Genomic DNA, 22,795 nt, shown 5'->3' on the forward strand with positions numbered 1-22,795 from the left:
CAGTATATATTTAAATGTAAAAGCAAAGGAGGCTAGAGTGTTGTGTGTCCCCACCCCCGAGACAGCGGCTTTCTCAGACATTTTGCTTACAGAATCATCTCAATGGCTCGATGTCCAGCGTTTTGGATTACTGCCATTAATTGGATTTCTTACCAGCCCATCGCCATAAGATACCAAGGTGGCTTAGAGCAAAGTAAACAATCAGTGCTAAAATCATTTTTTAAATTTGCAATGGAAATAACAGGGCACGTCCTATAAACATGCATCTCTGTCACTCAGGCGAAGCTGGTGGTGCTTCAGATGCTATTGGATTCCAATCCTGATTATCCCTGGCCTTTGGATGAGTCAAGACAGATAAAGTACTTTTTCATACAGTATCTAGTTAAACCAGAGGCTTTCAACCTTTTGGGCCCACGGCTCCCTTGATCAACTACACTCTTTCTATGGCACCCCTGTGGGGCTCAGGAGCCCAGTCATGTCACCCCTTGCCTGCAGTCAGCAGCCTCTCACCCTTTTTTTGAACACCCTCCCTTATGCAGTGTTCCCCTCACCTCCTCTCTTCTCCTTGGGAGTCCTCTGGGCACCCCCAGCTGCTGCCCCCGGTCTACGAGGTGCCTCTTCACACTGCCCCGCAGGGGCCTGGGAAGCACCCCCTGGCCAGCCCCAGCGGCATCATTCACCTGGGGAGCTTGTAGCCATGCGAGCCTTTGGGAGGAAGAAACACAAAAGGCCATGGGGGGGGGGGAGGGACAGAGGCCAGTGTTGCCCACAGCACCCCTGAGCATCATTCAGATGTCAAGGAAATAAACAACTATCTGACTTTTAGAAGACACCTGAAGGCAGTCCTGTTTATGGAAGGTTTTAAGGATTGATGTTTTTATTATGTTTTTAGATATGTTGTAAGCTGCCCAGAGTGGCTGGGGAAACCCAGCTATATGGGCAGGGTATAAATCTTCTTCTTATTCTTCTTGGCACCCCAGGATACCACAGCACACTGGTTGAAAACCACTGAGTTAAAACTATGGAACTCACTGCCACAAGAGGCAGTGATGGCCACCAATTTGGGTGGCTTTAAAGGAGGATTGGACTAATTCATGGAGGATGAGGCTATCAATGGCTGCTAGCCATAATGGCTATGCTCTGCCTTCACACTCAGAGACAGCAGTGCTTCTGAATACCAGTTGCTGGAAACCCCTGGAGGGGAGAAGGCTCTTGATCAGGAATCCTGTTTCTAGGTTTCCTATTGGAGCATTCCCCCAGGATGCTGGAGGTCTTTGGCCTGATCCAGCAAGCTATTCTTATGTTTTTATTGGCTGCTGTGGCTGATGGGAGTCTGACAACAGATCTGAAGGGGGCCTGCCCCTGACCTAAGCAACTGTAACCAAAACAATGGCTTATTATTCTCTTTGTGATCACACCTAACTCCATTCCCATTGTTTTTCAAATGAATAATACTGGAGTATAAACAATTATGACCAAATTGTAAATTTCCCTGGTATTCTGATAGCCCAACATTCTTCAAGCTCAAGGTGGCTTACAAAGTTCTCCCTCTCTCCATGTTACCTTCAGAACCGCCTTGTTGGGTAGGTTAGGCTAAGAGACAGGTCTCAGGACACCCAGTGAGCTTCATGGCAGAGTGGGGATGTGAACCCAGATCTCTCAGGTCCTAGTCCACTACACAACACATCTTTATAGGCAACCTTACCCATGTCCACCCAGAAATCCTACTGAATTAAATTCGGCTTACTCAGAAGTGAGTAGGGTTATTTATTTTGTGTATAAACCTATTTTAAAACTGCCAATATATACCATATATATATATATATATAGAGAGAGAGAGAGAGAGAGCTCATTAGGGCCATAAAATTATAAACAAGGGACAAATGTATCGACACTGAAATCAGTTTAGTATGTTAGTTTGCCTCCTGTCCTGTAATGTTAACATTTCCAGCCCGGCTCACGACAATAGAGAGATCGATAGCAATAAGTTCTAAACCTCAACCGCCAATACAACAACGGCTGAAAAGCCAAGAAGGCGGAGAAGGCGACGCCATTCTAGGCGAAGACGCGAGCAAGCACTTGGCGGAGAGCCTCGATTCGCTCCGCGGGGCCCGGGCGAGGCTCTCCAAAAAGATCCTATGCCTGCAGCCCGGCCCGCTCCATTGCACTGCACCGCAGCGCCCGACGGGGGTCCCCGGCAAAGACCTACGACGGAACTTGGAAGCGCTCCCTTCCGCATGTTTACTCGGGAGTAAAGCCCTCCAGCTGCGTTAGACGGGTCTGACTCCCACGGATGCGCGCAGCAGCAGCAGCTTTGCGCAGGCTGCGCTGGCGCCGCTTTGCCCGCTGCTGTCGGGGCGGGGCTGGGACGGTGACGGCCTCCCGGTCTCCCTCCCTCCCTCGCGGGCTCCGGTTCCCGTCGTGCTCCGCGGCGCTGGAGGCGGGTTGGAGTTTAAATCCTGCCGGCCAATGAGGAGCGCGCTCGGGGCTCCGTAACGCTCCGGCTCTAGGTTTGAAATTGGTGCAGCGACCGAGCAGAAGCCGTCGGCCGGGTCGCTGTGGCTGCTGCTGCTCATCGCTGTCACTGGACGGAGCGCACAGCAGCGCCACGCCGCCGCCATCCTCACTCTCAGGCCCAACGGGAGCGCAGCGCAAGGAGCCTCCGGAGCAGCATCCGAGGAAGGCGTCGGGGATGAGCGCGGCGGTGCCCAGCAGAGGGTCCCGCCCGGGGGCGTCGGCGGCGCCTAGCGGTGGTGCCGGGGGGAGCCGGGCGTCTTCCGCGGCGTTGAAGGAGAGCAAGGCCATCCCGGAGGTGCTGCTGGACCCGCGGAGCCGCCGGCGGTACATGCTGGGGCGCTTCCTGGGCAAGGGCGGCTTCGCGAAATGCTACGAGATCACGGACGTGGAGAGCCAGGAGGTCTTCGCGGGCAAGATCGTGCCCAAGTCGCTTCTGCTGAAGGCGCCGCAGAAGGAGAAGATGTCCATGGAGATCGCCATCCACCGCAGCCTCCACCACCGCCACGTGGTCGGCTTCCACGGCTTCTTCGAGGACGCCAACTTCGTCTTTGTCGTGCTCGAGCTCTGCCGGCGGAGGGTGAGGACCCGGGAAGGGGGAGGGCGCGCAAAGGGCGGCGGCCGCGGCGGGCTCGGGGTTCGCTGTTCGACGGGGCGGCCGGAGGGGCGCTGCAGAGCCCCGGGCTGGGGGGGTGGGCTTGAAGGGACCGACCCTCTGAGCCCCTGGCTAGGCAGGCCTGGGAACTGCCAGGCCGTAGCCATAGCTTCGGTTTGGCATGGGGAGGGCGTGGATCCGGTTCCCCAGGCGACGGCCTCTCGGTGGGGTAGGGTGGGCGCCTTTGTTGGCAGCGTTCCCAAGCGACTGGATGTGTCGTTCCAAGTCGCTGTTTTCGGCACTTAGGGGATAATGCAAGCCGTCTCTGAGCACCTGCAGAGTACCTTCCCCGTAATCGCTCACCACGACTAGCCCCCATCAAGCAACAGCCAGGCTAGGTGGTCCTTCTCCTTAAGTCTTGACCTATCTGCTTTGTAGGAAGATTCCCACACTCCAGAAATGGAGGGTTCCATCAATAGCCTTTGACTTATGTTCAGCTGCTGCTGTCATCTCCCTCCTAAGTTAAACTTATTTGGGGTTATTGGTTTGTTTTTGTTTTATCATGTATTTTGTGTCCTCATCTTGTATTTCTGTGTTGTGAACAGCCCCGTGACCTTTGGATGAAGGGTGGTATACAAATTAAATAAACTGAATAAAGGATGGCTTGAACTTTCCATCATTCTCTCATCCCTGGCTATGGAATGAGATGACTGGTTCTGAACAGCCTCACTGAGATTTGGGAAGTTGAGCAATACATGAAAGCACCAGAGTTTAGCTGGGAAAGATGGCCTTGGTGCCTTAGGGGTGATGAAACTGGTCCACATTTCAAAGGTCCCAGAAACTGCCTGTAGTCTACCTGTCACCTGTCAACCCCTCTTGCCCGTTGGCTGAGCTGTGGCGATCCTAAAATCATAGAATTGTAGAGTTGGAAGGGATCCCGAGGATCATCTAGTCCAACTCCCTGCAATGCAGGGATCTTAACAAAAAAGCTGGGGATGTTTGCAGACTTTTAATTAAAAGCGGGGAGGTTGGTATACCACACATCTTTTGTGACAGGTACCAAAGGCTGGTGTGAATGGGGAAGCAACATCACATAGGACCCACTCGGAGATGGCAGGAACCCTGCTGTGAGAAGGAATATGGGGCAGGGCAAGGAGGTTTCAGGTGGGTTTGAGGTTGACAGAAGTAGACTGTGGGCAGAAAAGGTAATATTGGTGTCCTTGCATTTGCCTGCCAGTCAGAACATCAGAAGAGACCCGCGGCAGAAAGCCGGTGTGGTGTCTTGTTTACAGTGTCAGACAAGGACCTTGGAGAGCAGGGTTCAAATCCTCACTCAGCCATCAAGTGCACTGGGTGTGACCTTGCGCCAGTCGCTACATGTCAACATCTTGCTAAAATCAGGGCTTTGAAAAACACAATCCACTCTCATGCCCTGGCCAAACTTTCCAGGGGTGGCGAGAGAGTTGCTGTGAACTGCATCATATTCCATTCCAGCCCCACACTTATTTGCAGGGAGGGGGCTCTCTGTCACTCACTGGACAGAGCTTCCTTGGCCTCTCCACATGGGGCTCGGAATGCTCCCTGCCTGAAGCCATGGAAAGCCATGGCCTTCTCTGACTCTGTATAGACAGCGCTGATCTAAATGGACCTGCAGTCTGACAGTCTTCTAAGGCAGCTTCCTGGAGAGGAGCTCCTGCCCGCCTTGGTCAGTTCAGTGACTATCTCCTTAAGGTGCTTTTCTCTTTCCTCCTCCCTCTCCAAAGTCTCTTCTGGAGCTGCACAAGCGACGGAAAGCGCTGACGGAACCCGAAGCTCGCTACTACCTGCGGCAGATCATCCAGGGCTGCCAGTACCTGCACAGTAACCGGGTCATCCACCGCGACCTCAAGCTGGGCAACCTGTTCCTTAATGACGACATGGAGGTGAAGATAGGTAAGGGGGTTGTGCAGGGTGGGGGGCCTGGGAATTATATGGCCATGGGCTCATTGCCTGGGGAGGGAGGTTTCCTATCGTGCTGCATGTGGAGGGGAAAGAGAGCTTAAGCAGCCTGGACACGAAACAATTGGATGCCAGCTGGTGCACCAGAGCACCTGTGTTTTTTGTTCATTTAGCTTGGAGGTGGTTCTTACAATCTGATGGTGTAATCTAGGAATTTTAGTGGGCTTTATCTGGCTTCAAAATATAGGGTTGACATATTTCAATACAAAAATGCCAAAAAATGTGATTTTTCAATTGACCCCTAAGATCCAGGACAAAGTGCTGTCTTTTGGAAATCCCCCCCAGATGTCAATTCCACCTTGAAATCCCGGTAATGTCTGGATGTATGGCAGCCCTACTCCAAATGTGTATATTTGCCTTCTATTGCATTATTTCCCAGGCTGTATGAGTGCTTCTTGGGATGGGACAACTGTCCAGTTTCTACCTGTTTGAACTGAATGACTCTTATTCATTTATTACCCACTCATCACCCAAAGGTCTCAAGGTGGGTTTCAGCATTCAAAGCAATATTTAAAAAATAATTAAACAGCTTACAACCATATTGTTAGGAACCATCAGTATTGTGGAATGGTACTTCCCCCAAAGTGCTGCTTGGGTGCAGTGCAGGCGCCCTGTACCAAGAGGTGTGACATCTTTGGAAAACCTTGTTTCCCTCTCCCTGTATTTTCAGTTAGGCTGAGGGCGGTAGGTTCCCCATCCATCTTCTCGTGCTTCCAAACTTCCAGCAAAGGGCACTAAAAGGAAGCAGACAGCAATTCACAATTCTCCCCTTGCCAGGTTGTGGGAGTGGATTGGAGCATAAAAATATTTATACTGCACCTTTTGAAGGAGCAAATCTGCCTTAAAACAGCACTCTGCTCACTGCAAAAAAAGAAAATCTATCATGTGAGAGTTCTCCTTGCCAGCGTTCCCCAAACCTTCCAAAGAAGCGTGCTTGTGTTAAAAATCCCTTTCCCTTTATTGGGCCTTTACATCTCTGACTGCCTCTGAAAAGGAAGCTACTTAATGCTTCCGTTTGCGGCTTCTCTGGCGTAGCCTTGACCAAGGAAGCCTCTGTGTTCCTCCTGTTTGTCCAGGGGACTTTGGCTTAGCCACCAAGGTGGAGTACGATGGCGAGCGGAAGAAGACCCTGTGCGGGACGCCCAACTACATCGCCCCAGAGGTGCTGGGCAAGAAGGGACACAGCTTCGAAGTGGATGTCTGGTCCCTCGGCTGCATCATGTACGTTTTGCTGTGTAAGACTTGAGTGGATCTAATGGACACCAGGGCTTTTCCTCATCAATGCTGGCGGGAAATCAGTAGAGGGGAAGTTGGGGTAATAAAGTCAGGTGGTGTTAGAACTTCCAGTCTTTCTCTTCCCTCCACGTTGCATTAAAATGTGCAGTCCCGTCCCCCTAAAACACTTCCAGTTTCCTTTCCAGGGGTGCTTCTCATGGGGGAGGGACTTTTCAGGGATGTGCCTGGTTGTATCACTTGTTCTTGGTGGGGATGACTGCCCAGGACAAATACCTTTGGTGTTGGGAATTCTCGCCCCAAACATCTGGAGAACATCAAGTGGGGTGGGGGGAGGCTGGTTTAGGCACAGCCTGTCTCTGTTCCCCTCTGCACAGACTGGAAGGAAGCAGGGAGTCTCTTACGTTCTGCTCCCTCCATCCCCACCTTGAATGTGCTGGGAAGGGGCGGGAAGCAGGGCGGGTCATGCTCTGTGCATTTTGAGGAACAAGAGTTTCAGCGGTGTAAACATGGCTTGTTCCACGAAAGAGGGAGAGAAAGGTGGCTAAATGTTTGGGTGGGCAGTGGGCTCCCTAGCGTTCCTCTCCACCCCCAGCACCCGCAGTTGATGGGTTCCCATATATGGTCTCTCCTTGCAGGTACACTCTCCTGGTTGGGAAGCCCCCCTTCGAAACCTCCTGTCTGAAAGAAACGTACATCCGAATTAAGAACAACGAGTACACCATTCCATCGGTACAGCCTTCCCTGGATACGGGAGAGTCTGGAGTTGACTGGGGGGGGGGTCAGAAGTGGGCACCCCTTAATTCATGAAACTGGAGTTGGCAGCAACTGGGAGAGGAATTTTGATTCAAATTTCTAAGCTGAGTCTTTTGAGGGCTCCAGGTGGGGTGAATTTGGGGAAAACAATTGACTTTCATAAAATACACAGAACTGAAGCTGTCCCCAAAGCAGTTTAGGGTTTTGTCTACACAGCAGAATTCCATTTAATGAACAGAACAACATTCCTAACTGACCAAAGTTTCCCCAACACTGATTATAAGCTAAAGAGAAGAACAACACAGCAGTGAATTATTCGGGCCTCTTTTTCCCCTCAACCTCCTACTTCTTGCAATCCCTACTCCCCCCCCCCCCCATTTAGCCATGGTTGCTTGCTTCCTCTCCCCACCCTCCATTTACCTTACCACAAGATTTGGGGGGGGGGAGGTGCCGGTACTGAGTACCGTTGAATAACGCCAGAAAGAAAGCCCTGCCCATATGGAACCTAGAACCTGGCCTTGTGCTCTGGGTGCGAGCAGAAGAAGTGCCTGCCGTATTAGGCCAAATAGGGCTGAATCTAGTCCAGCATTTTGTTCTCAAAGTGACCACCCAGATTATGGGAAATGTTCAAGCAGGATCTGATCCCAAGAGGCCTCTCACCTGCTGCGGTTTCCAGCAACTGGCATTCAGAAGCATTGGTGCCTTCAACTGTGGTGGCAGAGAGTATAGCCATCCTGGCAAATAGTCATTAATAGCTTTCTCCAGGAATTTGCCTAATCCTCATTTCCTGCGGGAGTGAGTTTCATAGTTTAGCCGCGTGCTGTGTGAAGCAGGACATTTTAGCAGCTCAGGCCCCGTTTAGAGCTCATGGCTGTGGGGGTTGGTGCACCTGCCTGTGTCTTCTGTTTGTTCCATTTCCCAACGCTTCTCTTCCTCCTTTCCAGCACATCAACCCCATAGCTGCTACCCTCATCCAGAAAATGTTGCGGTCCGACCCGGCTGCCCGCCCCACCATTGATGAGCTGCTGACCGATGAGTTCTTCACCACAGGCTACATCCCATCACGGCTGCCCACCACTTGCCTCACGATACCCCCTAGGTTTTCTCTGGCCCCCAGCGGGTTTGATGCCAGCTTGAGGAAGCCTCTCACAGTGGTCAACAAAGGTGAGGGAGTGAGCGGGGCAAGGCTTGGCTGCGCTTGCAGCCCAGGTAGTAACTTAATAAGGGGGCTGGGGGGGGGGAGTGATACAACAACACCTAGAATATTCCATAAGACTCATCAGTAGACAAGGAAAATGCCTGTACAGTTGTACCTTGGATCCCGAATGCCTTGGAACTCGGACAGTTTGGCTCCTGAACGCCGTAAACCTGGAAGTGATTGTTCCAGTTTGCGAACATTCTTTTGGAACCCGAACATTTGAGAGGGCTTCCGCGGCTTCTGATTGGCTGCAGGAGCTTCCTGCAGCCAATCAGAAGCTGCAATTTGATTTTTGGAAGTCGAGTGCACTTCCGGAACGGAGTCCGTTCGACTTCCAAGGTACGACTGTATTTATTTAATTCATGAAATGTATACACTGCTTGCTTGTAAAAAAACAACAACCCCAACCTCAAAGTAGTATACAAAAAATGGTATAACAATAAGATTATCACTAAGAACAATTAGCAACAATAATTTAGACTTAAGTTAAAATAACAACGGGCCGAAAGCAGATTAAAGCTCGCTCCAACTTTCTAAACATCTGGGCCAACAAGAATGGTTTTTAGCAGGCATCTTACAGCGAAGATGCCTGCTTGATCTCAGCAGGCAAGGAGCTTCAAAGTGCAAGTGCCGCCACACTAAACGATTGAATACTTACAAGTGCGGAAGGGGCATAATGTGGCACCTGTAGCTGTGCCAGTTCTGCCAGTGAAACCCAGGCAAAATGGAGTGAGCCGAACTTGTGGGAAAGGTGTGTGGGTCTGGCTGAGGCTGCACAGGGTGTGATCTCCAACTGGGAAGCTAAGCTTCACGAGCCAAGAGTGGAACAAGGCAGCATCCCATGCATCTCTCTCTTTGCTACACAGGACCAGAGAGCCCTGCGCTGGAGAAGGCGCCCGAAAAGGAAGAAGAGGTGGCCCTGCGGGAGCCCAGGAGTCCTGTGGACAGCCACTTGGCTGACCTCCTGCAGCAGCTGACACTGGTGAACGGGTCCAATCCCGCAGAAAGAGCACCCATCAGACAAGGTGTGGTGTGTGTGTGTCTTGTACCTGAGCCAGCCTTGCTTGATTGCAGGCTTCACTCCCTCTTCCTTAACCTCCATTTGGTAACCACAATTCTCTTTTTCAGAGGAGGCTGAGGACCCAGCCTGCATCCCCATCTTCTGGGTCAGCAAATGGGTGGACTACTCGGATAAGTACGGCCTAGGTAGGTAGTCAACTGGGCACAGCAGCTGTCGGGGGTGGGGGGAGTGCACTTTGGGAAACGGGGCCATGAGGCAAAGTGAAGCAGTTGCCTCAGGTGGCAGATCCAACCTCCGCAGGGTGTGCTGCTCACCCCTCTCCAGCCTCCTTTTACTCCCTCTCTACCTTCAGCTCAGGGAGGTGGTTGCAAAGGAAGAGGTGGGAGGGTATTTTATGTTTTGCCTCAAGTGGCAAAACATCCCAAGTTGGTCCTGTTGGGAACAGACCAAAACTCACCTATCAATGAGTCAAGCCCATGTTCCAAGCTGCCACCCTTACTACTTCTTAATCATTTAAATTTTTATTTACGTGAGAACAAGAATAATAAGGGGGGGAGATACATGGAGGGCAGGGGACGGGGCGAGACATGATTTCAGGAACCGGGGAAGTCCGCAAGATAAAATAAAGAGTTGCTGGTTCCCTTTATGATGCTAATGTGGTTTTTGTGGCTATGCACATTTTTATTTGCATGAATTTTGCATGACTCAGATTAAAAATGTTGGGGGGAAATACCAAAAGTAACTGGGAGAATACCAAAAGAAGCCTTGACCTAAATCCAGGGGTGGAACATCTGTCCAGAAATTACCATAAGCGAGATGTTGGCAGGTGGAGCCGTTGGTCAGCATTTATTTTATTCATTCATTTGGGTTCAAACCTTCCTCCCAAAGGAGCCCAGGGTGGCAGGACTTATAAGGGGCAGGAGCTTGCAATGAAATTGTCCAGATGTGATGTTATTGTCTGTTGGTGCCTGTGATTAGTTGGTGCTTCCTGTATGAAAGAGGAAGCCTCGGAGCTCTGCTTCAGGATCAAAACTTCTGCCAAAGCATGACCAAGGGGCCTCTGAGATCTGGTGACATTGATTAACAGATAATAAGCACCTGCTTTGCAGGCAGAGCCCCTGGCCACTCGGGTGGGAAAGAGTCTTGAGTTCTCTGCGGGAAACAGCTGAGACCAGGGAAAGGCAAGATTCTCCTTGGTTTGGAATTAAGGCAGGTTTTGAGTGCTCCCCTCTGTTCTCCGCACCCCAGGCTACCAGCTGTGTGACAACAGCGTTGGGGTCCTCTTCAACGACTCGACCCGCCTGATTATGTACAACGACGGGGACAGCCTGCAGTACATTGAGCAAAATGGCTCTGAGTCGTACTTCAACGCACGTTCCTACCCAGAGGCTTTCAGCAAGAAGGTCAGTGACTAGAGCCTCGTGGTGGTGGCTAAATCTGACCATGTGCAAAGTGCCCCTACCTTTGCCACTGAGCAGCTGCCTTTCTGTATCTGAGATGAAGGTGTGAGCGGCTTCCAGCCATCGCTCGGCCCCAGGGTATTTTTTCCCCCTTGCGAAAGAAACCACCATTCTCATTTTGGGGATGGGGCAGCATCGATGTGAGGTTGGGGGTCTGTTGGCTCTTGCTGGCTGCAAGTAGGAGGCTACTTAAGAACGTAAGAGCAACCCTGCAGCTGGCCCAGTGAGCCATCTAGTCCAGCATCCTGTGGCCACTGGGGGCCAACCAGATGCTCCTGTGGGAAACCAGCAAGCCGGATGGGAGCCCAGGAGTCCTCTCCCCTGCTGTGGTTTCCAGCAACTGGTATTCAGAACATTGCTGCCTACAACTGCAGCACAACCATCATAGCTTATAGCCATCAATAGCCCTCTCCTCCCTGAATTTGTCTAATCTTTTAGAGTCATCTAGGCTGTTGGCCATTTCCGTCTCCTGTGGCAATGAGTTCCATAGTTTATGTGCTGTGTGAAGAAGGACTTTCTTTTATACTATTCTGGTGTCTGTGTGGCTTAAGGGGGGGGTGCATTTAAATCCTGCTGGGCGGAGATTGCCTTTATGAGCTCTGGGCTTCTGTTGCCAATAACCTTTTCTCAAGCCTTGCAGGGTCCTTTGCTGGAACGTAGTGTTTTGAGGCCTGCCTCTGCTCCGCCACTGTTTTGCTGACATGGGCCCTTGTTTTTGTCTCCTGCAGATCACGCTGCTGAGCTATTTCCGCAACTACATGAGCGAGCACTTGCTGAAGGCGGGAGCCAACATCACCCCCCGAGAGGGAGACGAGCTGGCCCGCCTCCCTTACATGTGCTACTGGTTCCGCACTCGCAGCGCCATCATCCTGCACCTGAGCAATGGCACTGTGCAGATCAACTTCTTCCAGGTGACCTAACAGGAGCGGGGAAGCTCTCTCTCCCCACCCTGCCAGCCTGCATGTATTTGGGGGTGGGTTTTGAAGCTAGAAATTATCCCCCCACCACCACCCTCCAAAAGGGACAATCAATGGGTTCCTTAGGGAGGAGAGATGGGCTTAGAAGTTGAATTAATACTAATAATGGCTGGCTGGCTCTCCATGCTGTCAACTGGTTCAGCTTGGGGTGTCACAGGCATCTCTTCTTGAACAAGTTTAATGCTGCCCACCCCCAATACTGTACCTAAAAGGACCCTGATGGATCTGGTCAATAGCCCATCTAGTCCAGCATCCTGTTCTCACAGTGGCCAACCAGGTGCCCCCTTGGAAACCTGCAAGCATGACCCGAGCACAAGAGCCCTCTTTCCATCTGCGGTTTCCAGCAACTGGCATTCAGAAGCATTGCTGCCTCCAGCTGTGGAAGCAGAGCAGAGCCATCATAGCTAGTAGCCATTGATGGCGTAAAGGTGGAACTGAGAGCAGGCAAAGGAGAGGGACTCTGTGTGAGATGCCTCCAAGGGCACAGAGGAGGATGCCCTGGCTTCTTCGCCTTTGTCTCTCTAAGGGGCAAGATTTGAGTCTCTTCCTACTCCAGTTCCTTTGGCTTCAGAACTCCTCTTGGGATCATGAAGCCGACGTGTTTGTGGAACGCTGTTCTGGCATCATCTCTGACTGCTTACAGCAAAGTGCAGGGAATCCTTACAGCCCAGGGGCCGCATTCCATTCTGGGCAGCCTTCTAGGGGCCACATGTCAGTGGTGGGTGGGGCCAGAGGCAAAAGGGGGCGGAGCAACCAACACAAACCTCACCCTTGTGCAGCAGGCTAGATTTTGACCCCCTCCCTCCTCCATCCAGGTGAGCATGAGGCATGAACAGAGTTGAAGGGTGCATCCCATCCAGGCATATCTGAAGCTGGGCCAGTGATGAGGGTGGCCTAGGGAGAGTTCTGAGCACAAATGGAGGATTGCATTCAGGCCCTAGGCATGAAGTTACCTGCACTGGCTTAAATGGATCTAGAGCAGGGCTTCCCAAACTTGGGTCTCCAGCTGCTTTTGGACTGCAATTCCCATCCTTGACCACTGGTCCTGCTAGCTAGGGATGATGGGAGTTGTAGTCCAAAAGCAGCTTGAGACCCAAGTATGGGAAACCTTGATCCAGATATTCCTTATATCGGGAATAGCCAGGTTTTCATGGGCTCCAACTCCCACCCACCCCCCTCCTTGGCCAAGCTGATTCTAGGACCAACAGGAGTTGCAAAGGCCCAGAATAGTCGTCATAGGCACCGCTGGTTTCCCAGCTTTGTCTTGTTATGCGGTTTTACAAACTGCTACCTCGTATTGCATTAATGCCACCATCCTAATCCCCTGTGGCTGCCTCTCAGAGCTGAAGGAGCCCAGCAGGTGCTAATTTGCCTCTTGCATGTCTCTTCTCCATCCTCTGCCCACAGGACCACACCAAGGTCATCCTGTGCCCCTTGATGGCAGCCGTCACCTACATCAATGAGAAGCGGGAGTTCCGCACCTACAAGCTGAGCCTGATTGAGGAGTTCGGCTGCTGCAAGGAACTGGCCAGCCGCCTCCGCTATGCCCGCACCATGGTGGAGAAGCTGATGAACTCCAAGCAGGGCGTTCCCTGCCCCAAACCTTCTACCTAGCACCTGGCTGCTGGGGTTGTGCAGCAGCGAAGGACTCTCTCGCTGTCTCTTCCAGTTCCAATACCGTTAAGGGCTGCGGCATTCCTGCCCTCCCCTCCCAGCTGGGGTCACCTCTGCCTGGCTGTGTCCTGGCACAGGGGTCAGGCCAGGGAGTGGCTTCTAGCTGGGCGGTGCTCCTTACAGGGGGGCTAAATGCCCCCCCAGCCCAGCCTAGAAGACTCTTTATTTTTTAAAAAAGCAACAACCAAGGATTTGTTTTCTCCCGATTCTGCTGGAGAAAAAGCCCCCATTTCTCCCTCCTCTCAGCCCAGCCCAATGAGGCCTCTGGTGCAACGTAAGAGTTGGGGGTTTCGGTTACACCATGTGAGTTACTTGTACGTGGTCTGTCTGCTGAGCCTTCCTCTTGTGGGCACTCTCCCTCCTCTTCCTGCTGTAGTTAAACTGTCTGGCATTTTGTTCTTTGACTCTAAGCAACCAGATTTTTAAATATTGAAACTAAAGTCTACACCAACTAAACTTTTTGTACATTACTTAATAAAGAAGATTCTCTGGAAGCATTCAACGGGGTCCTCCACACTGCCTTCTCCACCCTTGTAACTCTGAAAGGGGTTTTTGGCCGCTTTTGCACATCATCCTCTAATAGAGTTGCATATCCCAAGTCCTTGGCTGCCTTTACTCCCTGATGTTTCTTGCCTGGGGCTGCAAGTCTCCTCCCCCATAGAGAACAGGTTCCTTGAGGACATATTGAAATGGCTTCTGCTCTGCTGTAAGAAACTGTAACCCCTTTGTGCCTTCTCTGCATGGACACATTGGGAGAAGTGAGCCAGGTCCCAAAATGACAAGCCCAGAGGATTGGGGCACTATCGAGCAACAAAGGATTAGTTCCCTTTTAGATTCAGAAGAGCCACTTCTGCAACTCCTCCAGAAGAGACTCATTGGCTGCCTCTTCCCTTTTAACTTAGCTAGGACTGTGATGCTTAGACCTCTGGTCTCCAACTCTGCAGCATGCCTAGTCTTAGCTTTGGAGGGATTCAGCAGGGGGAGGGTAGTGATTGTGCCTAAGCATCATCAGTGTTTCTTCTGCGAAATGGGTATCCTGCAGTGCGTACAGCAATCTTAACAGTAAAAAGAATTAAAACTTGCCAACCTTTAACATAGGGTGCTGATGCCATGCCTCAGGATGTTTCACAGAGCAAGTGTTGGATGCAGACATGAGGAAGAAGACCATTAATAGTAATTGCAGGGGAGGAAAAGCAGGAGGGGGCCTTTGCTTTCCTGCTCCCCTCCAGCTTATCTGAAGTGAAACTCACATCTGCTTCAGGCAGCAAAGCTGTAAGGTGTTGGCACCAAAGATGCACCTCCTAATTCCTGGATGGGGAATCCGTGGCCTTCCAGATGTTGAACTACAGCTCCCAGCAGCCTCGGAAAGCGCGCCCTCAAGTTCATGGGAGTTGTGATTCAATATCACCTGCAGGGCCAAAGGTGCATCACCTGTCTAGTGCGAAGGCCAGGGCATCCTGAGCAAAGGGGCTTCAAACAGCTGTGATGTGGTTAGCCGCCTCCTGAATGCTTGAGGGGAGGCTGCAGCTGCCCAGTATTGGCAACTCATGTTGCTGCCTGAGGACACACACCCTGCCTTGAAGGTGACTGGGCTGGCAAATGGCAGCATACATTTAAAGTGATGATATTACAGAAAGCAAAGAATCCTGGGAGCTGTAATTCGTTAAGGGTACTGGGGGTTGTTAGGAGACCTTGAGCTACAATTGACAATCCTCTGCAAACTGGGAATTGTGGGTCTATGGGGGAGGGTCTGCTAATGTTTCAGATTTAATATGCCATTCGGGCTGAATGTCCTAGAATAAAGGTCAGTCTCATGCCATGCCTCCTAACAGCAATTTTCACAAACCTGCTGCCCTCCCAAGGTCCTTTCAGCTCAGTATTGTCTACACCAGGCACCCCCAAACTCAGCCCTCCAGATGTTTTGGGACTACAATTCCCATCCCTGACCACTGGTCCTGTTATCTAGGGTTGATGGGAGTTGTAGTCCCAAAACAGCTGGAGGGCCAAGTTTGGGGGGTGCCTGGTCTACACTGACTTGCAGCATTGGCTCTCTGGGGTTTCAGACAATGAGGACTGAACATGGGACCTTCTGATCTGTTCCTGAGCTGGCCTCTGTGTGGCCCCCCAGCTCCCGACTCTGATGGCCCATCCACTTGCTTCACCACAGCACTATGAAACAAGGGAGTAACAGTTTATTCTCCAAAACAGGATGACATACTGTATTAAAAACAAGCCACATTCCTTCAAGTTCAGAACGGTCTTTAAATAAACAAGCACAGGTGCAAGCACTCTGTCCCGCCAACCCAAACGCCATACTCCATCCTAATGGATCAGCCCCCAGCCAGGAATGCTGTTAAGGTACAGCAGTAAGTACTGTTTCCACCCTGCACAAGTCAAGAACAGGCAAGTGGACAATGCCTTGCAAACAGCCAGCTGGAACTGAGTGCCAGGCACCCAGGTTTCCTGCAGAAGTCCGGCCTCCGGAGTCTCCTGTTGGGCTCTGTCCGAGGCCTGGCTTCTGGAAGAGAGCGCCCCCACCCGGTTGCCAAGAGCAGGCTCGGCAGAGTCCATTTGCTGGAACGGGCCACCTCGATGGCCAGGAAGCTTGGCACAAAGGGGTGTGTCCTTCCCTCGAGCCGAAACTCTTGCGCTCCGAGACCCAAGTGGCAAGTGGGGGAATGTGCGCAATCCGCCGCGGGGGCGCCAGATGCATAACAAGGACACTTGCTTCTGTCGTCCCGCCCGGCTGGACGTGTGTCTTTTGGGACTCGATCCCCTAGCCTCAACCCACCGGGGAGAGGCGTCTCTGCATGGCTCGCTACTCCGGAGAAGCAAACGCGCTCCGTTTCTTCCTCCTGCTTCACTCGTGCTCGACGACATTCGCTTCCTCGGCCGCCCTGTCGGCTGCCTACAAGGAAAGGGGCGCCGCAGCGGCCGCTGGGCTTCCTCCGACGCTCCGGCTAGCAGATGGCGCAGTTGGGGCTCTTGCTCGGGCGTCGCCGCGTGGACGCCGTCGACTCCTTGGCCAGCGGGTCGGGGATGGAGCGGCGCCGGAGGGCCGGACTCAGGCGCCCGCTGAGCACGTCGACTTGGCCCAGCAGCTCCTGGAAGAGCCCGACCACGTTGCAGCCCTGTTTGGCCGACGCCTCGACGTGGCGAGCGCCCCACTCGCGCTGCACTGTGGCGGCGGCCAGGCGGTCGCTGTTGCCGGTGGCCGGGCCCAAGTCGGACTTGTTGGCGACCACTACAAGGCGCACCGGGGCGCCGGGCTTGGCTTCCAGGATCTCATCGCGCAGCCGCTGCAGCTCCTCGAAGGAGCCCGGCTCGTGGGGCGAGTAGACGAGGGCGAAGACGTCGCCGTGTTGGATGCAGAGGCGGCGCATGGCCGGGAAGCTGTAGCTGCCGCTCGTGTCCAGCAGCTCCAGGCGGAGGCGCAGCGCCGGGCCCGGTGGCTCCAGGTCCAACTCCAGCACGTGCAGTTCCTCCACGGTGCGACGGTGACGGGCCTCGAAGGCGTCGTGCAGAAAGCGGCGGATCAGCGCCGTCTTTCCCACGCCCGCTGCGCCCAAGAACACCAAGCGCACCCGGGCCTCTGGCTTTAGCGACATCGTCGAGCTGTTTATCTCTGGTCGGTCCGCTACGACGGGGCGGCCGCTTTATCTGCTGCGGCTGCAGCCCGCGGCCAATCGAACAGCCGGAGGAGGGGCTCAGGCGGGCCGGTCTGCGGTGGGAGGGGCTGCCTGCTGGCCGCCCGCCAGCCCGGGCAATTGTTTGCCTCGCGGGCGCGCCCCGGAAGGCTCCGCACCCTGGGAGCCGAGCACGCGCTAAGGGGCTTCTCAGCATTGGCGACAGGACTTCGCTGCGTAGTTTCCCCTTCCCCACACAACAGACTTCTAGGGTAAGCCTCTGTTCTGGTTTTTTTTTACAGATGGCAGCAGACTGAGGCAGTTTTTGTCACAGCAAATCACTTCCAAGCACTTTGAGGTGATGGATGATTTAAGCAAGATATAAATCCTATTCGCCACAAATAATGGGTATTCTCTCAGCATTAGCCCCCTGTATCTGCAACAGGGGTGTGTCACTGGCCCACCTTTACGAAGGTGTTGTGAAGCTTGCTTTCGTAGGCAAAGCACTTTGAACACACCAAAGAACTTATTACAGTACTAATAATACCCAAAGCTGCATACAGGCTGCACACACATCGTACATTTAAAGCACCCCCAACTCCTGTAACTTACCCCTTAGGTAAAGGTAAAGGGATCCCTGACCATTAGGTCCAGTCACAGACGACTCTGGGGTTGTGGCGCTCATCTCGCTTTATTGGCCGAGGGAGCCGGCGTACTGCTTCCAGATCATGTGGCCAGCATAACTAAGCCATTTCTGGTGAACCATAGCAGCGCATGGAAATGCCGTTTACCTTCCTGCCAGAGTGGTATCTATTTATCTACTTGCACTTTGACGTGCTTTCAAACTGCTAGGTTGGCAGGAGCTGGGACTGAGCAATAGGAGCTCACCCCATCACGGGAATTCGAACTGCCGACCTTCTGATCAGCAAGCCCTAGGCTCTGTGGTTTAACCCATAGCGCCACTCCTTACAAAGCTACAATTCCCAGCACCCTTAACAACCTACAGTTCCCAGGATCTGGTGTGAGTGTGGTTTAAATTTTGGTGTCAGTTTCTGGTAGAGGAGGGACTTGACCCCTGGGTGCTGTCCATAGGCATAGCCAGGATTTATGTTAGGGGGCAGGCTTCATGCTGGGGGGAGCAGAACCTCAGTTAAGTATTTTTTATTTATTTATTTGATCTGGGCCCCTTGGCTGTGACCGTAAGCTTGGACGCCACCAGCATCTCCCCTCCCCACCCTCAGTGCAAGGAGTGAGCCTTTGTCCAGTTTTGGCCAACATTTTCTCCTCCTATAGTGGAAGGGGAAACAGACAGACTTGGTCTTACACTGCAATTCTTTCGAAATGTATTTATTTATTAGCTGCAGTGGCCAAGAATGCCTGGGGCATGTGTGGCATCTCAGCCTCTCAAGGCAGAAAAATTAATTCCCTGGGAAGGGAGTTATCCGCAGATGGAAAACTTCCCTTCTGCCAACAACCTTGGCTTGGAGTGCCCAGAAGGAAAACATTTGTAGAGTCCTAGGACAAGAAACTGGGTCAGGTTTACTGGGACAGGAACAGGGGTGCTTAGGGATGCCAGTGCCAGGAGTCTTAACTGAAAAGTGATGCTTTGTCAGGCTGTCCTCGGAGTCCTGCCAGAGCTACAGGGTTGGTGCATTTTGTCCTGCCCTGCCATGCTACCTCTGGCAAAGGAAGAGCATGTTTCACATCCCCTCCCTTGCTTCCCCTCCCCACAAAAAAAACCTTTTAAAAGCTGCCCCACTCTGATGGTTTCTGGAACCATTCATCTGTGCCCCCTCCCAACAAAATGATGCAATTCAGCGGTCGGTGTTAGACTTGGATGGGAGGTTGTCTGCAGTCAGGTCCAACTCATTGTGCACCTCCAGGCAATAATGAAAAGAAGTGGGGACCTGCAGCCAGTGGTGCCTGGTGCCTACTAGGCAGAGCTGGTGGGGCAGCCAACAATAGCTAGTGTCAGTGATAGAGCCAATTACCATATTTTTCGCTCTATAACACGCACCCGACCATAACACGCACGTAGTTTTTAGAGGAGGAAAACAAGAAAAAAAATATTCTAAATGAAACAGTGGATGTATGATTTTTGTGGTTCATGCTGTGGCCACAGACATGTGATCTGACAGTGAGTTTGGAGTAGCCCAATGCAAAAATTCTGAGGATCCATGTGGATCCATGCTTTGTAACCACGTTTTTGCACCACTGCGGCCCCAGGCAACAGTGGGTGCGTGATTTTTTTGGTGCAAGATGTAGCCATGGACATGCTATGTGATCTGATGGTGAATTTGGGGTGACCCAGTGCAAAAATTCTGAGGATCCATGTGGATCTGTACTTTACACTTGTGTAAGAGGCTCCTCTCCTCTCCTGCTTTGTTCCTTTAAAGAAGCAGGCTCTTTGTCCCTCTCTCCTCCCCACTTAGCGGCTCTTCTCCCACTTTGCTGTTTCAAAGTGAGCCACAGAGGAGGGAAGGAAGGGGAACCATGGATCCTCTGCTCACGACTGCAGCAGATCCCCCCCCCGCCACCCGTAGGCATTCCCTCCATAACACGCACAGACATTTCCCCTTACTTTCTAGGAGGAAAAAAGTGAGTTTTATGGTGCAAAAAATACGGTGATTTTACTTTCCCTCACCGCTGGCCCCATCCTTAAGGAGGAGGTAGTTGACAGCCAGGGCTACCTCCTGGACTGGTCGTAAGAAGGCAGCACAGCTTGGAGGAGTCAAAGCTGAAGTTGTGGGGCCATGCCCCATTTGCCCTAATGGACCCACCACCACTGCCATCAACAAAGTTGCAGTAAAAGCCGATTCTCTAAAAAGTGTGTTCCTATTCAGGCTTCCATCCAGCCTTGAACAGGAGCCTTGTAGTCCTGTTTGAGGGCTCCTGGGGGTGTGGGGAAAGGGTCCCCCTGGGGAAAAATAAAACTTTAAATGATTTGGATTAGATGGTGTGAGCCAACCCACCAAAGCCTTCATTGCTATACAGCAGCAGAGAGGTCGCTAGGAAAGGGTGCAAATTCTGCTTCCCTTCTTCCTGAAATCTCTTTATTTAGTACAAAGAAGGAAGCTCCTTAACATTACAGTGTGCACCTGGCGCCATCCGCCCTCTAGGGTACAGTGAACTCTTATGACTCAAACAGGCCAGAACCCTGCTCAGCCATGACCACCTCCTTCACTGGAGCAGAGCAACCCTTCCTCTGGCAATTCCTGCTCTTGTTGTTCTGAAGAACAATGGTTGCTCTGATATAGCTGAATCACTTTCGCTGGGAAAGCTGTCATTCACTTGGGCTGATCCACCCTGTTTGGGTTTGGGATTAGAAAGCCAGAGCCTTTGAAGAGGCCCTGGGAAGTCAAACAGAGAGGGAGATGCCAAGCCCTTGGCATGGGCCAGCCTGATGGCCTCCAGCTGTTTTGGATGACAGCTCACAGCATAATGGCCCTAGGATGGGGAAGGCTTGCATATACTCTGCAGGGTTGGGGTGGGGGCACAGGGAAAAGGAGCGGGCAGGGAAGTGGCTCTCTTAATACTATAGAATTGTCAAGTTGGAAGAGATTCAAAGGGTTACCTAGTCCAAACCCCTGCAATGCTGGAATCACAGCCAATCTGCCAGCAGCTGATAGCTGGAAAAGGAAACCTGGTGGTTGCAGGAGGTTGGAATGATTGGCAGGTGTCACATGGCTGCCTTGGGGATTCAGATTTCCTAGTCTTCCCCACCTCCTCCTGCAATTCCACCTGCACCTATTGCATCTGGGAGTTCTTCCTTGGGTTACCAAATTTTCTGAGGATGATGCACGTGAAGGCAGAGGAGTTGGCTGGGGAGAAGGAACTGACCCACTTCCCCACCATTTAATTGTGCAATAAACAGGTGTTTTGTTTCTGGATGACTTGACCCTGACCTACATGATGTGCATCCCTCTGTTGCTTTGCTTGTTTATTTTTATGATGTCTTTACAGCTGCTTTTTAATTGTTTTTATTGCCTTTTATAGTATTTTATTGCCTTTTATAGTATTTTGATTCTTTTTGGAATATAGGTCAGCAACAAGTCTTTTATATAGAACGTCACTCCAGAAGAAGGAGGGAAACTTTGAGCTACAAATGCAACGTCATTGGACCCCAAGCAAATGACCCTTTTTATACCCAGCATGGACACATCAGAAAACCATTCTGAGGATTTGGCTGCAGAGGATGTTGTGGAGCTGTGCAGAGCCAGGACACTCAATAATATTTTAAACTATTTGTTATGTATTATTGCTAGTTGGTTGTGATTTCCCACCTCAAAGTGGTTGGGAGGGTGGAGGTACAGGAGAGGAGGCTGTGTCTTAGGTATTCCAGAGGTTCCATAACTGGGGTCTGTGGCCCACTGGTGGCCCCCCATAGGATTGTAGGATTGTAGAGCTGGGAATGACCCCAAGGGTCATCAAGTCCAACCCCCTGCAAAAACCTGAATCCAACCTCTGTTTAAAACCCAGAGAGTCCTCCTCCTTCATTGAGGTATCCCATGGGAACGTTGCAGAACAGAATACCTGTACTTTGGCCAGCGATACCTATGCTTGGTTTATTTGTTTCCTGCTGACAGATAATGCATTGTTTTGGTTTACAAAAGGATGTTTCTTTCACTGAGCCCTCGGGAGACGAAGTGCGTTGTCCACACACAAATTTATTTGCCAAGTGGGAGGTGGCTTGATATTTTCCTGTCTGGCCTTGTGCACACATCTCATGCTGAGGGGGAGCTCCTTGCCTGGGCTTCGGTCCACGACCTCTCCCCTACTTCTGAAGGGAGCAAAGGTTCTGTAACACCCACCCCACCCACCACCTCCAGATGTGGTCCACGCCTGGCAGCTGTGTGCCTCTGTCCCCTTCGCTGCAAGTGCCAAAGTCTGGCTTGATAGCTGGGACCAACCAGAGGCGCCACTGTCACTTGGGTGGCAAAGTCTCTCGTTCTGGTAGAAATCACAAACACGGGGCAGGGTTTTCTTATACTGTACCAGCATTAAGAAGGTAAGATGAGCATCTGCTGGATCATGGCCCATCTAGTCCAGCATCCTGTTCTCACAGGGCAGATGCCCCGGAGGAAAACCCACAAGTGGGATTTGAGTCCATTCCTATGACCCATGGAGGGACAGCATAGCCATTGTGTCTAGTCGCCATTGATTGCCCTCTTCACGAATTTGTATTGCTCCCCTTTGAAGCCATGTGGCCATCACTGCCTCCTATAGGAGCATGTTTAATTGCATTTCACTTTTAATTTGTATTCCGCCTTTCTCTATTACTGGACACAAGGCAGTTTACAAGCTGAAGAAACAACAAAATAGACAGCGAAGATCACACACCTAATAACAATCTGATCCAATACAAAAAAGGTCACAGTAACTTTAAAATAAACAACTTATATCGAATAAAGCAATATTCAACAATCCATGGTTATGTGGTTTAACTCTGCACTGTGTGAAGAAGGACTTTCTTTTATCTTCTCTGAATCTTCCAGCATTCAGCTTCCTTGGGTTTCCCCACTGAGATCTAAATGTTATGAGAGAAGGAGAAAAGTAGCTTTTCTTTAGCCGCTTCCTCCATACCCGGCATAATTTTATAAACTTTGATCATGCCACTTTTTAATTCCCCTTTTCTCTAACCTAAAAAGTCCCCTGGGCGGCAACCTTTCTTCATAGGGGAGTTGCTCCACCCTCTCGGTCATTTTACTTGCCTTTTTCTGAACCGTTTCCATCTCCACAATAA

The 22,795-nt window shown here is 51.6% G+C and overlaps 2 protein-coding genes across 2 annotated transcripts; one reads left to right on the forward strand and one right to left on the reverse strand.

Annotated features, from left to right (window-relative positions):
* Positions 1-2,437: 2,437 nt before the first annotated feature.
* Positions 2,438-13,923, forward strand: PLK1 (polo like kinase 1). The gene is made up of 10 exons (XM_082199366.1): positions 2,438-3,094; positions 4,873-5,041; positions 6,184-6,328; positions 6,979-7,072; positions 8,041-8,260; positions 9,161-9,319; positions 9,423-9,500; positions 10,564-10,718; positions 11,504-11,686; positions 13,160-13,923. The coding sequence occupies exons 1-10, from the start codon at positions 2,693-2,695 to the stop codon at positions 13,364-13,366; spliced, it is 1,812 nt and encodes a 603-aa protein (XP_082055492.1). The 5' UTR covers positions 2,438-2,692; the 3' UTR covers positions 13,367-13,923.
* A 2,325-nt stretch (positions 13,924-16,248) lies between these two features.
* On the reverse strand, positions 16,249-17,324 carry LOC309518857 (ras-related protein Rap-2c-like). Its single transcript, XM_082199410.1, has one exon. It carries the CDS (start codon positions 17,032-17,034, stop codon positions 16,387-16,389), a length of 648 nt encoding a protein of 215 aa, XP_082055536.1. The 5' UTR covers positions 17,035-17,324; the 3' UTR covers positions 16,249-16,386.
* Between the last annotated feature and the right edge of the window lie 5,471 nt (positions 17,325-22,795).

The sequence above is a fragment of the Podarcis vaucheri genome, assembly GCF_965113315.1.
Source record: "Podarcis vaucheri genome assembly, chromosome: 14".
NCBI classification, from domain to species: Eukaryota; Metazoa; Chordata; class Lepidosauria; order Squamata; family Lacertidae; genus Podarcis; species Podarcis vaucheri.